At 39.5% G+C, this 12,340-nt stretch overlaps 1 protein-coding gene across 5 annotated transcripts in view; it reads left to right on the forward strand.

Moving 5' to 3' along the window:
* The window catches only part of RBM33 (RNA binding motif protein 33), a 135,418-nt gene that overhangs the window by 92,138 nt on the left and 30,940 nt on the right, over nt 1-12,340 (forward strand). For all 5 annotated transcript variants that reach the window (XM_030932067.1, XM_030932068.1, XM_030932069.1 and 2 more), the window contains exons 12-14: nt 1,117-1,425; nt 3,232-3,519; nt 6,396-7,040. In XM_030932067.1, the coding sequence (XP_030787927.1) occupies nt 1,117-1,425; nt 3,232-3,519; nt 6,396-7,040 (1,242 nt within the window). The remainder of the gene's footprint in view (nt 1-1,116; nt 1,426-3,231; nt 3,520-6,395; nt 7,041-12,340) is intronic.

Raw genomic sequence — 12,340 nt, forward strand, 5'->3', positions numbered from 1 at the left:
AAATGTACTGTTTATTAAAGACAACTTTTTTTGACATTGTTGCTTATCTCAATACAAGAAAAAAATGAGAAAATGTCATTTTTTGGGAATTGAAAAATGCTACTTATTAGGATTTTTTAAAGGCTCTACTAATAAAATTAGGACATGTTTTGATAATACATTTGCTCATCTGTATAAAATTTCATGAAAGGTTTACCAGTGGAAATACTTTGTCAGATTACATTCCTGCAGTAGACAGTTTGGAAGAGTCTTTGCATGGGGGGAGGAAAATGTTGCTGTTCACTGGTTATTTGAGGGCCTTGAGTGCCCTCTGCTGACCGGCTTCTGCTTCATGGATTGACATGTGTCTGTAAATCTTACCAAGTTTATATTTCTTCTTGTATTGTAGGATTACTATTAAAATACATAGCGATGGTAAACTTGAATCAACTATTTAAAAACACATGGAATATGTATCTAAGCTAAAAAAGGAAAATGAGTATTATCTAGGGTGTTAAAGGAAGATAAAATGTTTTTAAGAATTTTTCTTTTTATTAAAAAAATACAATTAATATATCCCTATTGCAGAATCTTAGAGTATATGTAAGTACAAGAAAGGAAATTAAATACTCTCATTACCTAGAAACAATTCAGGAGCATTTTTTTTTTTGTCCTTTTTAAAATGCACATCTTCTCGCCACCTGCTTTTTTCCCTCCAGTGTAATGTATCATTGGATCTTTTCATGTCAGTGAGTTGGTTTTGATGCCATCATTTAAGAGTGCTGTTCACGGCTCCCTTTCATGCTGTCTGTGTGTTTGTATGTGTGTAGACTGGTTTCCGTACTTCAGTATCATAGTGCTCCAGGGAACATACTTTAGAGTTAGGAGTTTGCATACTTATTTCTTTAGGACAATTCAATCCTAGAATTACTGGATTAAATATAAAATTTAAGGTAATAGCTTCTGGCTTATTACTGCATTTAAGATAGTATTACCTTCATCAGCAAGTCTAAAATGAAGTTTTGGTACCAGTGAAAGTGCCTTTCTTGTGTTGAGGTTTTTAAGGAAATGACTGAAGTGATTATGCCCGGTATAACCATTTGTGAACTGTTATTTCTCTTTCTTTGGACATGGAAGGGGCCATTGCATCCTCCATTGCCCCCTCCACATCAGCCTCAGCCTCAGCAACCTCAGCAACAGCCCCCACCGCAGCATCAGCCTCCGCACCAGCCCCCGCACCAGCCCCCGCCCCAGCACCAGCCCCCGCCCCAGCACCCACCACAGCACCCGCCGCAGCACCAGCACCACCACCACCACCACCTGTCCGTCCCGCCCCCTCCTTTGATGCCGATGTCTCAGCCACAGTTCCGGCCTCATGTACAGACCGCTCAGCCTCAGGCCAGCAGCAGCCGGATGCAGTGCCCCCAGCGCCAGGGGCTGCGGCATGTAAGTGTCAAGGGGTGACTTCCCTGTGTCTTCCTGGGAGGCCTTTTAACTTACAGGACTTGAGGGGCATCATTTGTAGGTCAGAATACTTTCTAATTCTGATTTCAACTTTTAAAATGTGTAGTACATAGTTCTGAAGTGAATCCATGTTTTAAAAAGCACTCAGGTGGTTGTTTTCTGGACTACAATAATTGATAAGATACTCCTTTTGTGTCCCAAAGACTGTGTTAATATTTACTTAAGCATCTTTTTTATATCTAGATATTTCTATAGCGATAGATAGGAATTAATAGACATGTAACTTTAGAACATACTTTTGGGGGTAGTCACTTTCCCTTTACCAGTGGCTTATTTTTTGATGTGTAGATTATCTCTGTCTTTTTGGTCTCTGAATAAATACATAAATGAATTCAGGAAAAATACGTTGACTGTTCTGTTGCCAGGTACTACTCTAGTCCTGGGAATACAACAGTGAACAGAAGAGACAAATTCCTTTCCTTCAAGGAGCTTATGCTCAGTCCAGAGAGATTAGCGTACATTTATTTGTGGAGTTGTGTTCTCAGGCACCGTCAGCAAATGTGTGACTTGTCATGCATTAAAAGAAACTGGGAAACAATGCATTGCTCTGAAAATAAAAGGCCACAGTCATTGCCCTTGTCCTCCATTAAATACATATAAGAAGCTTTTGTAATTTGGATTTTAAGAAAGAGACACAGTGTGGCTAGTGGTCAGGGTTTTTGCCTCCATTAAATATATATAAGAGGCTTTTGTAATTTGTCTTTTAGGAAAGAGACGCAATGTGGCTAGTGGTCAGTGGTCAGGGCTCTTGCCTCCATTAAATATATATATGAAACTTTGTAATTTGATTTTTAGGAAAAAGAGACACAGTGTGGCAGCTAGTGGTCAGTGGTCAGGGTTCTCACCTGTCAATCTTTTTTTAGTATTGTCTCGTTTTCACCCTTGAGCTTTAGGCATGTCACTTAGCTACTTGGAATCTCAGTTTTCCTGATACTTGCCTTTCTTTCTTTCTTAAAGTGACATCACAACTAAAGTGATATGAACAGTAAGAAAGGATTTATAAATCTGAGAAGAGGGTGCTTTATAACCTGGGATATAAAGAATAATGGTAGTCTATTCTCATGACCCTTGTGCACTGGGATATTTGACTTGTGTAACCTCGGAGATCCCCCTGCTTCTCCCCTCCTCCCTTCCAGCTCTCTCGTGTTCTCTTTGCCTCCTCCAGGTGTTGGTTCTCTCTTGAGAGTCCCCAGGACGAACATGACTAAGCATTTCCTCTCGAGTAAAACGTTCTGGCACCTTTCTTCTCCCTGGGGTCATGTTTCTTAGGACATTGACCTGATGCTTGGTTCTTTCCTTGTTCCAGCTTAAATTTAAGTGACTAGGTAAAATAGTAGCATGTGAATCCTGTTGATCTCTGGTGGCAGATAGAGTGCTTTTTTGGCTGTGTCAATTCTTTTAAAACTGTAAGTCCCTTTATTGAAGCACCTGCTAAATATCAGCCTGGTGTAATTTCTATAAAGAGGAGCCTGTCTGTAGGCAAGTATGACACCTTTACCAATGGAAGTCCTTAACGTTAGGATGAGGCATGCTGCCACATGGATCCGGGACATTTATGTATGAGAAAAAAAGTATTAACCAAGAAGAAGAGTATCCGCTCCCCAGAAGAGAAGTCATTTGCTGATGAGAATGATTTATTGTGTTTTTATTTCATAATGTGCCTGCCTTTTAATGTTCCTTCTGCCAACTTTCGACTTACAATTAGAATTTCTTTCTTTTTGTGAAAAGAATACAACTTCTCAGAATGTAAGCAAGCGACCCATGCAGCAAATGCAGCCCACTGCGCCAAGGAACAGCAATTTGCGTGAATTACCCATAGCGCCATCACACGTGATAGAAATGAGCAGCAGCCGCTGCTCTGCCACACCCTCAGCGCAAGTGAAACCTATCATCAGCTCGTCACCACCCTCGCGGGCCATGGCGGGTTCCAGGAGCTCACAGGGAAAGACGGAAGTAAAAGTCAAGCCAGCTAGCCCTGTGGCTCAACCTAAAGAAGAAGCAAAACCAGAACCAGAGGTAGGACACTTCTCTTATTAACAAATGTTGGTCTCAAACAAGAAGCCTTATAATCAACTTGGATGTCTCAGTTCGCTTTCATTTGGTAAGTTATTCACAAAATCTTCCTGCTTTTTTCACCTGGGCCTTTTTTTGTTTAACTTAACAGCCGTGTTTATTAAAAAAACACTTGTATTCTCTCTAGTTTACAAGATTAGATTTTATTTATATACGTGTACAGTTACTGTTCCGTTATATAGAATTGACATATACTGGGGCTTAACAAACTTTTTCTGTAAAGGGCCCAAGTATTTTATAGATATTGTAGGCTTTATAGTCCAGACTGTCGTCATTACCCCTCTCGCCATTTTAGCACAAAGGCAATTTAAATATAGTTCTTCCGCCAATAGATGTGGCTGCGTTCCAGTAAAACTTTACTTATAAGACCAGGTGGTGGACCAGATTCAGCCCGTGGGGTGTCATGTGCCGACACGTGGTGAATCCCGTATTTTTCTGCGACTGTTTCTTAATTTACATTATTAACTTCTAGAAGATAGGACCAATTTTCTTGTTGGTCTTTAAAATTTCTGGGGGTTTGCTTTGTGTTGAATTACGATTATATATGTTGTTGCTGCTGTTTCTAATTTTTCAGTGGGCACAGAATGTAGTAAGTATGAATAATCAATGCAGCTCAGTCTTTACCTGGCTTTAGTCGAGGCCGTCTTCTCCCACAAGCCTCAGTCTCTTCATCTGGTAAAGGGGGGTCGGCCAGGGCGGCCTGTGCAGAGGGCTGGCACCTGGAGGGCGTGTCAACCTTAGTGAAATGTGTGTGGAGTGCTCTGAAGCAGTGCAGTGGGTTAAACTTGTCCAATATCGTCGGTGTCATGAAGAATGACTTTAGATAAGAATTTAGGCAAGTCATGCTTTCTTAGTTTCATAAAAACCAGTTAACACTGGTTTTACCTTTTAATCAGTTCATTTTTTTTCAGTCAGATTTTCTTCTGATACATTATTGTAGCAGTTGTAATGTGTTGTTTACCAAATTGGAAGTACAAAGTTGAAATATTAACATACGATGAACTCTTAATTAGAACACAAGTGACTTTTGGTTTTAAAATCAGTATGTGAAAAAATAATGTAGATTTACAAACTGGATTGGAATAGTTTATAAAGAAGTCTTTGATAAAAGTTTTATTATGCTTCTAGTGTATATAGCCAGCTCCTAACTCAGTACGTATTACTGATTTGCTTCAGAAAAATGAAGTCACACACTCGTTACTTATATAACAATAGGGCTACCTAATAGGGGAAGTTGCCTTTCAGGTATCCTGCTGGCACATCTGGCTTTCAGTTCCTTCCGTGATAGTTGATTTAGGTGAACTTCTAAAGGATTCTTCCATAGAGTTATTTCAAAAAGATGCCTTGAGTGAAATGGAACCTGTAGGTCGCTGTAGTATAAATGGAATGTCTTGATTTATTTTCTTTTAATTTTCTGTCTATATATAAAGGGGACCAGGATTATATATATTTTTTTACTTTTTAAAAGAAAGGTCCTCTATTTGTTTTGCTTAGCTGTGACTTATTTTCTTATGTCCCCCCAACTTGATGATGATATAATAAAGGGTGAATCTGCTTAGTCGGTAGTCTTTCCAAGTATTTCAGTTGCTGTTCTGAACATGCTTTAACTCTTTCTTGACTGCATGGGAAGAAATTCCAATGACTAGTAATTATTCCTGTGTTTTGAGGCAGTGGACCTTGGGTCCTGTTAATATGTCCCCGGCCGTCTGCTCCCCCAATGCCCATGTCCCTTCTGTCCACTATCCCTCCGGATGTCACGTTCTTGCTCTGTATGCCTGCCTGTATAAACAGCCTCTCACCCACCTTCATTTTTGCGGTTTGAAATCTGCCCTAGATGTGAATTTAGAGAAGAGAGTTGGTCAGAATTGCTTCCAGGTCGATAAATAGTCCCTGAGTGAGGGCTGGCACTAGGCACTCAAGCTCCAGGGCACGAGCCGACTCCTCAGCTGTGCTTTTGTCCTCAGTTCCTAATTCTTAAGGTTTATTTAGGGAAAGTAAGATGGTGAAATAGCTGAATTCTAGATAGATTAAATCTTGTTACATTCTTTTATAAGGGGTCTGTGGATATGGATGATTTTTAAAGAATATTATAATTCTTTAAAAATGCTTAACTTTTTATACATTTTCCTTACTGGATGCTTTTTATGAAAGTTACTGGACTTGTTCAAAGATTTTTTTGTATTGACTTGCAGAATGGTTTGGAGCTTGGAATATTAAAGGCGTTCCTTATATACCATTAATATTCCAATACTGCAATTGGCAACATTTTGATTCTGAGGAGAGTGCATGAGTTCAAGGTCAGAGAGATTGACTTGTGCTGTTCATTATAACCAATTATTCTGTGACAAATGAGTTTGAGATCAGGCTGAAAATTCTGTACGAAAAATCAATAGTTCTAATCAGAGCCTTTCAGGTCATTTACACCCCACCTTTTGTTGGTTTGTCAGGGAAGAGCCAGATAAAACCTGTGTGACAGCAGGCCTCCCTACTGCTGTCATTCCTGTTTGAAACATATTTTGATATCTTAAATGAATAGTTTAATTGGTTTCAAACTTGTAAATGAGTGGAAATTTACATTATTTCATTTTTAATATTCTGATAAGATTTTCCAAAGTAGCTTTAGCTGTGTGGGTTTTTTTTTCCCCCTCTCCCCAGAGGAAGGAGTTATACTTAAAGTCTTCAAACAGATTTTGAATGACTTCTTTCAGATACTGAATTAAAGGACTTTTGGTAAATGTCTTCTTGTAGTTTATTGAAATTGACTGGAATGGGCACCTTGCCTGTATAGCAAAGTAAACTGTGTATGTTTTCCATTTTAGTTTCCTGATGAAGATGAGGAAACAAGGTTATATCGCTTGAAGATCGAAGAACAGAAACGCCTAAGAGAAGAAATCCTGAAACAGAAGGAGTTACGGCGGCAGCAGCAGGCTGGTGCCAGGAAGAAGGAGCTGCTGGAGAGACTTGCGCAGCAGCAGCAGCAGCAGCTCTATGCTCCCCCACCCCCAGCAGAACAGGAAGATCAGGCGCTGTCACCATCACCCACCAATGGTAACCCACTGTTGCCCTTTCCAGGTGCACAGGTCAGACAAAATGTGAAAAACAGACTTCTTGTTAAAAACCAGGATGTCAGTATTTCAACCGTTCAGCCCAAAACATCAAATTTTGTGCCATCCAGTGCCAACATGCAGTATCAAGGACAACAGATGAAACCACTGAAACATTTGAGACAGACCAGAACAGTTCCTCAAAGTCAGACTCAGCCGCTGCATAAAGTACTCCAGATCAAACCCACAGATGTGGAGGAGCCAGCTGTGCCCCAGACTCCTCGAGTGGCGTCCATCCAGGGCCGGCCCCAGGACACAAAGCCTGGCGTGAAAAGGACTGTCACGCACAGGACAAACAGTGGTGGTGGAGACGGGCCCCACATCAGCTCCAAGGTCAGGGTGATTAAGCTGTCAGGTGGGGTAAGTTGACAAGTTTTATGAGAGCTTCTTTGAGTCTGTGTTTCACATAGAATGCCCTCATTTGCAGAGAATATTTTTGAAGAAAGAATTAAAAATTACCTCTGTTGCAGTCTTGTAACCAACCTCTACCTACTTGAAGTTGGTATAAGAGTTGTCGCTTGACGGTGGGCATATGTTCTGAGAAATGTGATGTTAGTTTCGTCATTGTCTAAACATCCTAGCATGTACTCACACACAGATGGCACAGCCAGCTGCACACCTAGGCTATACGGTACAGCCTGTTGCTCCCTCGCCACAAGTCTGTGCAGCATGTTACTGTACTGAATGCTGTAGGCAGTTGTCACACAATGGTGAGTAGTTGTGTGTCGAAATGTATCTAACATAGTGAAGGTACAGTAAAAATACAGCGTCATAACCTCATGGGACTGCCTTTACAGGTGTCGCCCATCTGAGCAGAATGTTGTTACGAGGCACATGTTTTAGTTTTCTCTTTTGAGTCTTAATGAAAGGCCAGTGTGACAATCCCTAAATTAGATATTACTCATTTTTAGCCTCCTCTTGTAGATAATTTGTGATAAAATCATTACGTTTGTTTTGGAGATAACTTTTCCTTTACACAAATCATTTGTTGTGTATAGCTTTAGATTCAGTGAGCAGCTGTGGGCACAGTGGGAGTGGTGGGCAGCGCAGGTATGTGTCTAATTTTCATCAACTGTGTCCCAGACTATTGGACTACTACTTGTTTTCTGTTTTCAGTTTGCCCCATTAAAAAAAAAAAAAAAAAGACATCATAGAATTTAGAATTGAAGTCCTGTATGCTCTTACCACATGCTTTTGGAAGTGGAGCATGCCTCATTTCTTTCTCTTTCTTTTGATCAGTGTCCGTATCAGGTCATTTTCAGTCAGGCACAGGAAGTCCAGTTTTCCACTATAGTTTGGATAAGTTTAGCACTCTAAGATAAAACCAGACACTGCAGATAGATTTCCACTGCAGAAGATTCTTCCATAAAGAAGTGATCTGTCGAACACTTGCTTCTGTATCCCACCATATAGTCTTACTTAGCTGTGGTAAGTAGCTCTCATCTGTTGTTTTCATGAAAACGAGTTCCATAGCAAATTCCATGGTCTCTGTAATTGCTGTGCTCTATAAAAGTGCTATTCATTGTATGCAGTTTTCTACTGTAAACTGAGGAAGAAAGTAGGAATGTTGTAAACATAGGCTTCTAGAGTAAACCAGCTAGCAAAGATTGCTGTGAAAGACACAACAATTATATACAGTAAAAAAAGAAAATAACATCTCTCTTTTAGTCCATTTCAGGATGGTAGGACATGTGAGCATGTGAAGGAGTACGTCACTTCGGCTCCTTGCTTATGCCTAAGAATAACTCATTTTGTTGGTTAATTAGCTGAGATTTAGTGCTTTTAATTCTTGGTTTGTGGAACAAAACTATGACTTTTTCGTGTGCTATAAGAAACTTTGTACAAAATACTATAATTAGAAGTTCTATATGTAGAATATCCAGTAGGATGCGTAATTTTGTTTTATCTGAATCTGTTTTCTTACATCTATTCATTGTAAGTGGAAATGTTGAGAGGAATGGTATTACACGCTTTCATATTACATGAATTTGTTACCTTTCAGTGAGAACTCAAGCACTCCTTAGTTTCTTCAGTGCTTATGGCCCTTTTGCTTTTGGCCTTGTTTTTAGGAATACTGTGTTAATCAGGGTCTCATTCTTTTACTTGTGTTATGAACTTTTTAAGATGAGACGTTGCCCATTGTTGGGAATTAGGCCTTTTCCCATAGCAACCAGAACTGGTGCTGTTTATTACAATCGCTGCATGTACTCTGCACTGGCAGGCTGGGAAGTGAAGGGTCCGGTTTCTACCATCAAAGAGCAGCTTTTACACTCATCAACAGCTTTCCTTTAAAAGAATTTTATCTACGTGAATTTTTACTCTTTTTCTCCAATGGAAAAAATTTATTTTTGTGTCAGACCTAATTCCAAAGTTATGCTAATTTTACAATACATAGGAAAAGCAAAGGATTTTTTCATGAAAATAGCTGTCAAACCAGTACTTTGGAACAGCTCTTTATCTTTCACCTCATGTTAACTAGCCCACATGTTAGAGTATCTTAGAGTTTACTCAGGCCCCTCCAATAGCACCTTGGCACTTTTGACCTAGCAGGGAAGATCTCTTGTTCGGATTTCTCTGAACCAGAACAAACAGTATTTGCCTAATGGCCTTGTTTTTTGTTTTTTTTTGTGGGTGAGGACTCTTTTTAAGAGAACATATCGCTAACGGTGGTTAATTGCAAATTGTGCTTATTTCAGACAATACAAGAAGGAAATGTTTATTTTGGCTGGTGTTTCTGCTCCTGACTGCTGCTGAGGCATTCTCTGCATCTGGGGACTGTGATCTTAATGCTCAGGGATGTTTTCTGCCTTCAGAAATCTTAATGAGCTGAGGGCTGAGCAGGCCTTGGCTGACATGAGCTTAGCATTTGGGGAGGATTAACTTGTACATAGTACCTATACAGAATATCATTATATACATTTCAGTTTTATGATTACTATTTAATAAAAACATTTTATTGTTGGTTCATGTTTCCCATTTTTTCTAACCTAAACTATATCCTAACCTAACCTAAATTACCTCCTTCCCTTTTTTCTAATTTAACTAGTGTAACTAAATCTAATGCATTTGATTAAATTATTCTTTGCATTCAGTAGCCTCCTAATTCTTCACGTCTCTAGACAGGATAGTGAACTGTCTTTGCATAGTGCCATTCAAGAACTTGTGCTCTGGTTGGTGGGTGACTGCAGTTAAAATATGTGTCCACAGGATTCTTCACGTTTATGAAAGCACAGTTCTTTTCTTACTATGATATACAACGTAATTAGGTTCCTGTGAGTATACTCATGTCTCTGAGGCAATTGTGGATCAAGTGGAGTTTTCTTCTATATTTTCGATATTTCATTACTTACAATGAAATAATTTATCGTTGGATTTTATTAAACTGGGTTTTCTGAAAAGTGAGGGAGGCCGAGTCTTAACACCGTGGGTTTTTGTAGTCTGCCCTGTGGTTAATTATATCGCCTTTCAGGTGATTTTCCTTGGTCCTTGTCATTGTAAGAGAACGTCTAGTCCTTTCATGGTGGTCCCTTTTGTGGCTGCTGCTGCAGTATGCGTGCGCATAGGGAACAGTTTTGAAAAGAAATGAACAGCGTGATCCCTGGCATTGTTTCTTACACGATTGTGTTGACTAGGGTCAGCGTCTTGGTTTAAAGCTTGAAAAGTGGCTCTGCAGACTCGAGAGCTCATTGCTGGCATCGTGTTGGCTGTTGGCTGCTCTGAAATGTCTTGCTGTAGAGTATAGCGATCGGAGCCTTTCTCTAGGACTGAGAGCTCACCTGTGCACGCAGTCATGTGATGGGGTAAAGCAGTGTGGCTTTGGGTGCAGAAAGACTCCTGTTTGAATAGTTGTCTGTTGTTTGGGACCCTGAACATTCATTTCATTTTTCTGAACTTTAATTTCCAATCTGCAGGTGGGGTTAATAAGTCTGCTATGAGGGGTCAACAAACGAAAGCTTCTGGTACACAGAAGCACTTCCTAACTTCCCATTTTCTTTGTAGAATGCTTCTAAGGCCCCTTTTAGAAATATGTGATTTTATGCCAGATAATAGCAGTGGCTATCATTTATTAAGTGTCGAGCATGTACTCACAACATCCTTCTGAGGCGAGTGCGTTGAACCTCAAAGAGGTTTTGTAACTAGCCTAGGGCCACACAACTACTAAGTGGGAGAGCTGGGCTTCCAACTGTGGTTTAATGCTGAATCTTACGCTCTTTACCCATCTGCTGTGTTTTTCATGGTGTTATTTATTTCTTGATTAGGTACAATATTCTACTGTTAGCAGTCCGGATTGACTGGGAAAATGCTTAATGGGGACTCCTAGGATGATGATGATGATGATGGCTAGGTTTCATTTTGGTTGCCAACGCAACTGATTTGATAGTGACTGCCTGGAACATTAGGCTGAGAAGGATTTGATACATGAAAAAGCAGCCTGGTTGGTGAGTAGCCTCAGCTGTGAATATAGGCCTGGCGAGTGGCTGGGGTTCCATCATCCTGGTTCCAGAACCTGGGCCGCTGGCCCAGGAAAGGGAGTGCATATTGTGTCCTGGTTAAGTATAGCCATCATTTGCTACGTGCTGTGAATCTATCCTTGAACATTTCTGTGTGAATCAAATTAAGTCACATTTTACATTTAAAATTTTGAAGGGAAATATTAGGGGAATTTGAAATGGAAAGAGATCTTTTGTTTTGAGGCTCATCAATCTCTGTATGTGAATTTCCATTTTTTGTCACTCATTTTATTGTCTGGATTTGCTAGGTGAGATTACAAAAGGAACGTATTAATGCTGCTTGTAAGTAATGTTAGATAGCAGAAAATACTGCTAAAATTTCATGTGCCTTCCTGACTATTAAGTAAATAGTTCATCTATAGAATTATATTTGATGGAGTGGTTCTCTTTTAATTACTTAGAATATAGAAATATTCTTCATTGGCCCATTTCTCAGAAAGCTATTTTTAAGTGTTTAAGAAACCAAAAGAACAACCTTGTTACATTATAATTTTGTTCATAACCAAGACATAATTCCCAGAAAAACAATTCAAGTAATAACAGAGCAAATATAAAAAGTATAAGATGTTTACTTAGTGTAAACTTACTGTAGTCATCTAAAACCATTCTGCGTGATTAAACACAAGAAAGGGGAATTAGAACAAACAAGTGCCAGGGGAAATTCTTTGCCTTAGGTGTTCAGTTTCTGTCTTCCTATTTAAGGAAATGGTATAGTTTTTGAAGCGTTTGCATCTTGGTTTTCATTTTGCATCTCTGTAACCTTGTTTACCTGGCCTGAATGAATCCCAGTTTCCTCATCAGTACAACGAGAACCAACTCTCCTCCCAGGATCCTTGCAAGGATTAATTGTCATAATCATGTAAAGTGAGTGGCACAGTGCTTGAATATGTGATAATAGCTCAATAAATGTTACTACCCTTTTAGTTGAAGGAAAAAGAAAAAAATTTTTTTTTGGAGTGGCTGTTTATAGTGTTCTTTAAGAAAATGAGAGCAAATACTGAATTCAGCTGTTTTATTCTAATCAAGATAATGAAAATTTTAAGAATTTGGCAGCACATGAAGTAAACAGTCCTTTAATCTGTTGGCCACACAGAGAAATGGGAAAAGCACAGAATGCCCCCGCAGGAAAGCCAGCTGTCCAATTGTGAT

The sequence above is a fragment of the Rhinopithecus roxellana genome, chromosome 6 (genome assembly GCF_007565055.1).
Source record: "Rhinopithecus roxellana isolate Shanxi Qingling chromosome 6, ASM756505v1, whole genome shotgun sequence".
Taxonomy (NCBI): Eukaryota; Metazoa; Chordata; class Mammalia; order Primates; family Cercopithecidae; genus Rhinopithecus; species Rhinopithecus roxellana.